This window comes from Triticum aestivum, chromosome 7B, assembly GCF_018294505.1.
Source record: "Triticum aestivum cultivar Chinese Spring chromosome 7B, IWGSC CS RefSeq v2.1, whole genome shotgun sequence".
Classification (NCBI taxonomy): domain Eukaryota; kingdom Viridiplantae; phylum Streptophyta; class Magnoliopsida; order Poales; family Poaceae; genus Triticum; species Triticum aestivum.
In genome coordinates, this window is record NC_057813.1 from 531,569,328 (window position 1) to 531,580,530 (window position 11,203).

The following is an 11,203-nucleotide window of genomic DNA, read 5'->3' on the forward strand; positions in this document are numbered from 1 at the left end:
CAAGGAAGCAGCGCCAACAGCGGAATTCACTTGGAAGTCCAAAGCACCACTTCGATGTCGCTTATTTGCTTGGCTTGCCTTGCAGAACCGATGTCGGACTTCCGACAGGTTGGCAAGATGAGGGTTGGATCGCCAGGAGACGTGCCCATTCTGCGACTAAGAGGAGGAAAGCATACATCATATCCTACTTCAATGCGCCTTTACGAGGTGTAGGCGCGCGTCTGCGCCGCTTGGGGCAAGACAGAGTGGACACCAACCCCTACTTCAAACCTGGGAACTTGGTGCACGAGTAACACGGACGGAGCCGTGGGAGGCAAGGATGCTCGGGCCATGTTGATTCTGATGATGTGAGAGCTTTGAAAGCATAGAAACGAGATCGTTTTTGATGGAGATGCTCCTTCGAGTTCATTTGTAATTAAGCGGATTGCCATAAAATGTGGGGTGTGGAAGGCGGCTGGCCTGTTTAAATCAGACATGGATAGAGTCTTAGGGGCCATAGAGGTCGGGCATGATGCGAGGGCAATCCGAGTGAAGTTGGGTTATATAACCTTATGTAACACCAACGTGAAGGGATCTTCTAATCATCATCTTTTCTTTTAATATATAGTACGCACACTCGTGCATATTTGAGAAAAAAAAATTATTTATTGATTGAAACATCACGTGCAAAAAAAATTAAAATAGTATGTACGATATTGTTCATGAAAATACAACAACAAATTCCCATAGCAACGTCTGGATACATGCGCCGGCAGAAAATAGCAGAATAATGACGTCTCCTGCGCGCGCGCCTAAGCTCCCGCCACGTACCCTCGTGCTGCCGGCCAAAAGAGCGCGTGGTTCCTCAGCATCACCGCCACCTTCCGTCCGTATTGCTCGCTCACGCTCCATTAGCTGCCCACACGGCCAGACCAGATGCAAAGCCAAAGCCACCACTAGGTCCAAGCTGAACTAACTAACGGTTTTGCTCCGACCGATCGATAGTGCCCGGAGCGGTCACGCCGGCCGACCTCGAATTAATTCGCGACCACGCAACGAACACGCGCGCAGCTAGCAGGCGGGCCGAATAAAAACTTGCTTAGCGCCCAGTGCAGCGCACCGTTGCGTCGATCGGTCCTTTGCCGCCCTGTTCCCGATAGCCCGGTCGATCACGACATGCTAAAGAGGTAGCGGCAGCAGCTAGCCTTCGCCCTCACATCACGCCGTCGTCGTCGTCGTCGTCGTCGTCTTCTTCTTTGTGCTGCTTCCACTACTCGAGCTAGCTCGCTCGATCGCTTTTGCTCGCGGCGGCCAGGCGTACATCACGAGGGGCGGCCGCAGGAGGGAGGGGTCGAGATGCATCAGATAGGGAGCGGCATGTACGTGTCCGGCCGGGCGCCGGACAGGAAGCGGGAGCGGCATCTGTCGTCGGGGTCGGTGGCCACGCCGCCGTACACTGGCGGGGACCTGTCGCGGTCCGGCGAGCTGGGCCGGATGTTCGACGTCGCCTCCTCAGCGTGGCAGTCGCAGGCGCCGTCCCCGGCCTCCTCCTCTCGCCGCAGCTCCGGGCACCTGCCGCTGCCGCCTCGGCCTGCCCCGTCGCCGTCGGCGTCCGGACCGCTGTCGCAGCTCTCGCACTCGGGCCTCCTCGTCGGCCCGTCGCCTCCCGCCGCGCCGTCGCCGGCGCGAGGAGGGTCGTGGAGGAAGGCGAGCAGGAGGCGCGCGGCCGCCATGGAGGAGGCGGCGCCCGTCGTGGCGCGCGGGAGCACGAGGCTCGGCGTCCCGTTCGCGTGCTACGTGCTGCTGCTCGTGGCCGCCGCGGCCGGGGTCGGCGCCGGCTTGTTCTTCCTCGTGGCGTGGCGCCGGTGGGAGGCGCTCGCGGCGGCAGGTGGCGCCGTGGCGGCAGCCGCGGCCGTGCTCTCCTGGAACTTTCTGCGGTGCGCGGCGGAGGCGGAGCGGTTCTTCCGGCTGTCCCCCGACACGGTGTTCGAGCAGGGGGACATGCCCATCGGCGAGCTCGTCAAGATCACCGGGGTGAGCCGCGCCTCATACCTTTCTGTTTTGCTCACGTGCAAAATTCGTTATCGCTACGTTGATCAATGATCAGACACCGTTTCATCAGTTGTTTGCCAAGAATTTGCATGCTAATTTAATTGCTTAATAACATCGTAACGGAATATAGTTCGAGCGTGCCACTGTCCAGCTTTCAGAGGCGTCTCCTGAAGCTTAGCTCGGCAGCAAGCGACGCATATGCCAATCTAACCCGGCAGTCCAAACTGCTGGAGCTGCTTTGCTTGCACATCGTAAGCGTCAGAGACTGTCAAAAACGGGTTTAAGCAACATGTGGTGGTCAATGGCTTCCCTGCCATGCATTACCTCTGGTGGAACACAAGCTACCGGGCCACTTTTGCTTCACCAAGGCACTGCATTGCTAATTACCTCTGCAAGCAACAAGCCAACAATGATCAGCCAAAGATAATTAGACTTACAAAAAGGCTGAACATTACACCGTGCCAGCGTGCGTGTGCGTGTAGTTACTGAAGCTATTCTCTGACATGGTCTGACGCCGTGCCGTGCTTTGCATTTCAGCAAGTGACCTGCGGCCGGGTGCCCGTGGGAGCCTGCTTCCACGACGCCGCCCGGTGCGTCTTCACGTCGGTCCGGATGTACGGCCGCCGTGGGTGGGCGTGGACCTGCTGCTGCTCCCGGTGGCAGCTCAGGCACTCCGAGGTCAGTCAGTCAGGCTCTGCTACCCTCGTAAACCCACTGCCTGAACAAGTGCACTCAGGTGTTAACGGTATGTCTTGTGACCCTGTCAGGCGCGGTCGACGAACTTCTACATCTCCGACAGGAACTCCGGGAGGAGGTTCTACGTGCGCGCCGGGGAGGGCGCCAAGATCACCTGGATGATCAACCGGAAAACCATCAGCTTCGATGGCGGCGACGGCAAGGGCAAGGGCGCGTCGCGGAGCCTCAAGAGCTGGGCGGCGAGCACCGGCGTGTCCTGCGACGGCGCCGTGCGAGTCGAAGAAGGGTAAGGGTCTTGGTGGCTCAGTTTCAGAGCACAACAATGTAGTAAGTCACATGTTCAGCAAAGCTGCAACCAACTTCTTCCTTTTTCCTTGACAGGTTCATCAGGGAGGGAGACACGGCGAGCGTGATCGGCGTGCTCAAGAGGCACCACGCCTTCGACGTCGTCGACGCGCCGGACGGCGTGGTGGCCACCGGCTGCCAGCCGGCGAGGTGCATGTTCCCCGTGCTCGTCGAGGGGCTGGTGCTCATCGGCAGCGACGACCCCGACGAGGGCGTCTACATGGTCTAAGCTTAAGCTTGCGACGACTGACCGGCCGGCCTCGAGCTGCTTTGACAGTTTCAGTGTTGACTATATTAACAGTTTCAGCGCCTACCGTATTAGGTCTGGGTTTCGCAGCAGAAGGATCTGCTGCATACTGAATGCTGTAAATTAGAGTGGTGTTTATAGGCTTGCCCGGGTTTGATGTTGTGCTAGCAGTACTTTTTTTTCTCTCTCTTCCTCTTTTTGCTCTTCTCCAAGTACAGCTCTGTCGCTTTTTGGATCACAGCGTGCTTAAACCATTGTAATGTTTCACAGGCACCTTTTCTCATGTAAAAGGGTTGGCTTTGCATTGTTTGCAGCAAGGTGTGCTTTACACATGTAAAAAGATTGGCTTTGCATTGTTTTCAGCCATGTATGCTTTTCACATGTACTAATAATACTGATTTCGCATTCGCATTTAGTGAAATGCATCAGAGATCCCAAAACATCTGAAATTATATACTACTACCTCCGTTCACAGCATTTTTGCAGTTCAAATTGAACTGCAAAAACGTCTTGCATTTAGGAACAGAGGTAGTAGCTTCAAACAGTTTTCGCAGCCCTCTACCTGTGACATTGTTGAAGAAGTCGTTAACCCCAATTCAGCTCAGCCTTCGGAAACAGTTTTACCTTTTTCTTTTTGAGGGTGGAAACAGTTTTTTTCAATACTATACCCTTTGAAATTATTAATAATAAGAACTTGAATTATTTTCTTTACTGGCGGACTAGACATATCGACAAGCTTATTTGGTTTCTACCAAGAATTTGAATAATGGGCAGAATGCCCCAAGACACACTGTTATGCCCCGAACCTGAACCTACTCCAGAGCTTTAGTGTATAAAGGAATGACTAAACCGAATAGCATCCCATTCACCGACCTAAGGACAAAAAGGGGAGAAGCGCCCCGAGGTGCTAGCTAATCCAAGTAGAAGAGCGTTACGATCTTCCGCATGTTCTTTGCCTCCTGGCAGGTCTCCATCAGCAGCCTGCTGTCATGAAACGCAAAGCATATCACCTGTTGGACCTTCGAGATGATGTCCATGTTGCATAACCTGAAAAATAACAAGAGATATTTTTATAATGTGATGGCACAAGACAAATAAAAATCAAATGATATATATTTCATCAAAAGTGGTAATATCAAGTGTGACAAATCAAATGTGATGAAACTACTGACATAGCAACAACAACAGAAAGTGAACCCAAAGCTAAAGAATAGGAACTGAAAGCAATTTGAACAGAAAGCTAACAAACCTGCTAGCCTCAATTAGTGGTAGATGGTCATACTGAGGTTTCTCAATCAAGTTTTGTACCTGAAAATTAACAGAATGTCACTGAAACATATCCAATGTATCACCTGAAAACAGAGCATCAGCTTTGCAAGCTAAAGCAGGATAAGAAATCACTTCTGCGAGGCACTTTGTTAGAACTAACACATGTTACAGCATTGATCTAGTAAGTTGCCAAGAATCCTAGGAGCCCTGGTGGTGCCTCGGGAATCCCTACAATTTTAGTTCTGCGGTTTTGTTTGTTAACTCAAATCACCTGATAAGATACTACTCGGTCAATAAATAAAGTGTTGTTAGTTTATCCTTTTAAGAAAAGATGGTCTCAGAAGATTGAGATCTCTGAAACCTGGACTGGTTAGGAAATTTTCAGCACAGGACACCAAAGTACCCTGAAATGGAACTGCTACAGACTGGTACTTGGGCTTGGCGAAGTAAAATATATCATCTCACTGGTGGAGTAGACGATGAAGCACATATTCTCCAGCATAGCAGTGCATTGTTTATAAGGTGGTAAAGCGACCTAAGACAAGCATACCTGCTCTAGCGGGTAGGTGACGCCTAAGCACCTAAGGCGGGCATATTTGTAAGGCGCTGCCATGGCGCCTTATCGCCTAAGCGTCTAAGGCAGGACGCCTTAAAAACAATGTAGCGGTGCCTCCATGGCTCAGATGTCTGCCAGTAGGATTTGCATCAGCAACTCCAAGGGTTACCAGCGAACAGTCTGAAAATGGCACCCTCTACCACTGTGGACAGGAGACTGGGATACCTTAACCACACTGGTTCGCTTCAGTGGGCAGAGAAGGTGAGAAGTAGCAGATCCAGGAGTCTAAATCCTAGGTGTCCAGATCAAGATCTAAAGCTGTTGAAGATCATTCTCGGTCCTTTTCCCTCTAGTTACCTGAGGCTAACCGAAAATGAGTGCAGAGCCTGAAAGAGGAGCTTGGAGAGGGGCAGGGCAGATGAGGGCAGGCTTTTTCCCCTCACGTGCTTCTATTGTATGATCAAGATTAAAAATCCAAGGTCTGAATGAGAATAAAATAACTGCATGCATTTCTAAGATTGTTCATAATGGACATATCAGGTGATAACTTCTCTGATAACGGAAGCCTGAAACTTCACAGGTCACAATACAAGCCATTCAATCAGTTGTTGGTTATCACCTTTGACCATGACTTGGGTCCAATAGACAAAGTTCATTCACAGGTTGATTGAGGGGTTCAGCTTATGACTTCATGTTATTCAATTTTATGCGGAATTCTCATATAATGAACCTTTCCATTATTTGGTTATGGACGCACTGAGATTGTGATGAGCAATCTAGACATAGACAATTACAAATTGGCATGAATAGAAAATATAATACAAAAAGAAAGCTGGTGTATTTAGGGTTCCTAGTAAAGTTTTGGAACAAAAATAAACTAGAATGACCTATACAGAACTGAAATACCGCATATTCTTACTTTAGATAATAGCTCTTGGCTTTCAGGAGGTTGCTTCTTTAGACTTTGAGGCAAAATTACGGTAAGCAATTCTGGCTTCTCAGCTCTCAAAGCACCCCTAATAACAGCTGCATTAGTCCCAGAAGCACCAGATGTGAATATATGATTTTTCTGCAATTAACACATAAACATTAATTACAGGTGTGGAGGAATCAAGATGCAATGAACAATGATAACATATAGCACAGTGACATACTGTTATGACCATAGCATAACTCAAGATCTCAATAAGTTGTTGATGCATATAACCCATGTTCCGGGTACCAAAGAAACCTATTGATCGGGGTCCTTGCTGCTGAATAGCCAGCAATTCCTGTATCGTCACCAATAAAGTGAGATTAACCCATAGTATAAACCAACAAGTCAAGTATTGATACGCATATTATTACACTAAAGATTGATGAACTGCATGGAATATTCGGTGATCCCAGGCAAAGTTTAGACACTGAACTTAATAAAATGAAAAGAGAAGAGTAAAAGGCACCTGAAGGTAATCGAGATCTGGGAGTGGCTTGTATTCTGGAGCATCAACTGTTGCAGTGCCTCTAACAAGAGTCTCTACTTGAGTAGGAATCTTTGCACCATCGTCATCATCTGGCCCAAACATAATAGGTTCGTCTTGTCCTTGAGTTCTTCCATCACCTTCATGCCCATCTCTTCTCATGTATCGGCAGAGAAACTATACGAGCACAATAAAAACAGCCCCTGGCAGTAAATCATTAGTGAAAACCAAATATATTACAGCATACTGACATCAAATAAGTAGAGCAATATCTAAGGTTTATGGTTTGCTCTCCTGCACAATGGTCGGAATTGATTATACTCGTCTATTCATGTCAGATATGAAACACGGACATGTGTCCAGCACATCCAAAATGTTTTCGTCATACTGGAGTTACATGTGGTATTCCGGAGATTCCTATTCATTCGTTCAAAGATTCCTATTCAGGTCATATGGGCATATGGCATATAGCAGTTCAAAGATGCCTACCAAGGCCACTCAAAAGTCAAAATATTGCACAGAATATATGGCAGCACCTGTTCAACTGAACATAAAACAACTGGAAAGCAAATATTACACTTTAAAGTTCCAAGATTCCTACCAAGGCCACTTGAGAATAACAGAGACAACAGCATATAGCAGCAGCTGTCCAACTGAAAAAGAAATACTACACTTTGCAATTCGCACCCAACAACCCAAGCTCAAAAGGTTTGTGCATCTAAAGCCATTAAGCTTTTAGGAAAATGAGATCTTGAATTACAAATGTCTGAACAAGAAACTCTAGCGGGAAATAACTTTGCCTGTGCCACTGATGTTAGTGCAAAGCAGATGATGGTCATATTATCACTTTCAAGACAGACAGGATGGTACTACTAAGCAAATTGTGCGTGCCCAGAACAAACAATCTGCGATTTCTAAATTCCAACTCCGACATCCAATTTTCAACAGATACGATGCATCATCAGAAATCTAATAGTAGTACATACATTTTCGTAAGATAAAATTTACTCCATATCCACTAGAAAAAATGGAAGAAACAACACAATCTACGAACGCTACAGATGAAGCACCAGGGGTGGGGACGCCATGCCTCACCTGAGTGGCCGTATGCGCGGCCTCATCGGGCCCCAATCGCCGTGGCCGGGGCAGAGGCGGCGCGCGTAGCGGGCTCGCCGGCGCGCGCCGGGAGCAGGCGAGGGAGGCGGCGCACGACGGCCGCCGCGTCTCCCGGGCGGACGACGGCGGGGGCGCGAGCGCGGCGGCCGTGCGGAGGAGGGACGCCATGGGACGGCGGGCGGGGGAGGGAGGAAGGACTGGATGGAGCAGAGAGGGGGGAGGGGAGGGGGGTTTTGCTTGCTGGTGCTATCGGGATGCGGGAGAAGCGAACAGCGGGACGCACACGGGATATCTCCGTCTCGCTCTTGCTTCGGGTGGATGGATTGATGGATGGATCCACACGGCCAGGCCGGACCACGGTGTTTTCGGCCTCTCGGCGGACTACGACCGCCGCCGGCCCCAGGCATGTGCTTCACCTAAATTTATACTGCTACCCTTTGTTTGTTCACAATGAAAAATGCACTTTGTTTTGGCCGTCAGGTTTGGAGTATGAAATCACAATCCAAATCTAATGATGATGTTTTTTGTGTCGCACTATCGACGTGTTTTGAACTGTAAAAATGTGATTATTTGCCTACTGTCTCTCGAAAAAAAAGGAGAATATACTCGTGATATTCGGTGTTTACTAGCAGGTGTCTACTTGTTTCCTTTTCAGAAATGTTAACGCCCATACGTGTGGACGTTTGCACATCGCCCACACACCTCCATCACCACTCATTTTGCCACGTATGAATAGATGACATCAGCGGAATTTTTTTTGGTTTTCGGCTTAAAAATGTTGTATCTCCTAAATAAAAAAGCGAACTAAAAATCCGTTTTCACCATTAAATCCGTCTCGACGAGGTCTTCAAAACTAGACCCCATGTTGATATATTTCGACGAATTTTTTTTTTGCCAGAAGTTGCCACGATGTTTACACTGCAGTTGCCATAGGGCTTAAACTAAAGTTGCCATGTGGCAATTTTAGTTTGTAGATCATGTCAATTTTAGTATTTTGATGATGGCAACTCCAGTACTTTGATCATGAAAATTATTTTTTGTATGAACCATGGCAATTTTACGTGCATGTATCATGGCAATTTTAGTTTATGGTTCATGGCAAGTCTAGTTTCTTAATTCCCCGTTTTATAAATGTCAAAATTTACTTTTAAATGTAGAAGAAAATAGCTGAAACATATCATGGCAACTTCAGTATAAACATCATGGCAATTCATATGCAATAGACATGACAACTTTTAATCAAAAAAAAAAATTCATCAAAACATATCAACATGAGATCTAGTTTCGAAGATCTCATCGCGAGGGATTTAATGGTGAAAACGGATTTTCAATCGGATTTTTCGTTTAAGAGATAAAACATTTTAAAAACTGAAAATCCAAAAAAATTCCTGCATGCATGCATGCGATGACGTGGCAATCTATTTACATTAGAGACGTGCGATGCATCTCCCTTCCTGCCACACGTATGGCAGTTAGCGCGACCCTTCCTTTTAACAATTTGTTTTTAATTTGTTATACAATTGTGTCACTGGAATGCACATCATTCCCTCAAAAAAAAAAGGAATGCACATCATGCATCACACGTTGATCCAATTTATTAATGATTGACTAACAATTGAGAAAATGTTTAAGTTGCCAAAATATAAAAACGCTATGAGACTTTCCTCTGGCATCCATCATGAAAAACAGAAAACATATAATACACGGTCACAAATATGTCAACAAAATTAACCAAATCAACATATCCATTCATGTGTATGCTCAAGACATAGTTGCAATGGTCCAACTAAATTTGTGTGGCACTAGATTAGATTTGTGTGTGCGAACCAACCTGTGGTTGAGTTGATTAGGTGGATAGTGGTATCCTCAGCCCACCGGGGTTCAAATCCTGGTGTTCGCATTATTTCTGAATTTATTTCAGGATTTCCGGCGATGATATGCCGGCTCAGTCTCTCGGAGGTGTTCATAGGGGTATGGTGTGCGTGTGTGCGTTCATAGGAATGAGTGTATGCGCGTATATATGAGCGCTTGTGTCTGTACTGATGCTCAAAAAAAAGATTAGATTTGTGTGTTTTTAATTAGATTGTCGTATATTATTATGACACCTAGTACGATAAAAATTGGTAGGATAATCCAACTCATATGAGAAACGCAAATCAGAGTGACACGCGGGGTAGCATGGGCGGAACAGCGGAATGGAGAAAAGGGTTTGGCATGTTCAGAATTGCATCAACTACTTGCATTTGTGGAACAATGATCATTGATCTGTCTGCCGGTACTCATGCAGGCCACCATTATTATCTTTCTTAAAATCCATGTAAGAACTAAGAACGTAATACTAAGGACACCTTTGGTCTGTAGGAATTTTGTACGAATTCCATAGGCTAGGATTTTTAAAGGAATTTTTTTGAAGCCCTTTGGTTTGTAGAATTTGATAAACATTTCCATGTAGGATAAAAATCAATCCTTCATATTCAATAAAAAGAAGCATTAGCCTAAACTTAATGATTTTTTTATCATATGCATCAAATGACATCTTTTTCTTTAACGTGGTACAATCGAAGTCGCTCACAAACACGAGCATACACTCGCCGTTATGAACGCAAGCACGCACGCCCTACCCTTATGAGCACCTCCGAGAGATTAAGACCGCATAGCATCTTAAGATTTACGAAGTCACCATAGGAGCCTCGTAGTAGTTGACGGGAATGATCCTCCCACTGAACGAACATCGCAGGAAAATCTGAAATAAATTCAGAAAAATGCGAGCACCAATGTCAATTATAAGACTTGAACCCTAGTGGGCTGGGGATACCACTGTCTTCCTAACCATCCAACCACAGGTCGGTTCTCCTTTTCTTATAAGAATTGAGATACATGTCGATCTCACTTCAATGATTTTCCTATTCCTATGTGTCGGAGGGATTGACCACCGGTAGCCTCATCAGCACCCCATAACATTTCAAGATATCGGGGCCAGTAAAGCCCCTCGCACCTTCCGGACGTACGGCCGGCTCCTTGGGCCAGCTGGTCCAGGAGGCCGGCTGCCAGAAGACAGCACACTCTCAGAAGGCGGCCTCAGGGGGCCGACATCTAGCAGGCGGCCCTGCTTTTCCTCAGAGTTTGCACCCATTTACTACGACGAGACGGGACGTGGCTACAGGACCACCTGCTCCCCCCGAATCCGAAGGAGCGTGGCCACAGTGCGGGCGTACCAAGCGGACACCCCTCACCCGGCGCGACACTATAGCCATACGGCTCATGACGCAGCCCGCGTCAGCCAGGGCCATGCTTCCACGACGAGCGGTCGGTACGGCCCGCAGGCAGTGGGCCCTACTTGTCTGTGAGCACCAGAAGACGGCGTACCCCGGGAAGGCGGACTCCAGGGCGGGCCGGCTCCTAGCAGACGACCCTTCCTCTCCTCGGGATCTGCACGCCATTAATCTGATGAGATGGGGTGTGGCTACAGTAAGCGCCCGCCAA

The 11,203-nt window shown here is 47.7% G+C and overlaps 2 protein-coding genes across 2 annotated transcripts; one reads left to right on the plus strand and one right to left on the minus strand.

Annotated features, from left to right (window-relative positions):
- Positions 1-918: 918 nt before the first annotated feature.
- On the plus strand, positions 919-3,632 carry LOC123159659 (uncharacterized membrane protein At1g16860). Its single transcript, XM_044577483.1, has 4 exons — positions 919-2,013; positions 2,569-2,709; positions 2,799-3,013; positions 3,109-3,632. Exons 1-4 carry the CDS (start codon positions 1,336-1,338, stop codon positions 3,299-3,301), a joined length of 1,227 nt encoding a protein of 408 aa, XP_044433418.1. The 5' UTR covers positions 919-1,335; the 3' UTR covers positions 3,302-3,632.
- A 364-nt stretch (positions 3,633-3,996) lies between these two features.
- LOC123159847 (uncharacterized) lies at positions 3,997-7,998 on the minus strand. The gene is made up of 6 exons (XM_044577661.1): positions 7,700-7,998; positions 6,587-6,781; positions 6,299-6,415; positions 6,064-6,213; positions 4,569-4,627; positions 3,997-4,366 (listed from the first exon to the last, which is right to left on the minus strand). The coding sequence occupies exons 1-6, from the start codon at positions 7,886-7,888 to the stop codon at positions 4,231-4,233; spliced, it is 846 nt and encodes a 281-aa protein (XP_044433596.1). The 5' UTR covers positions 7,889-7,998; the 3' UTR covers positions 3,997-4,230.
- Between the last annotated feature and the right edge of the window lie 3,205 nt (positions 7,999-11,203).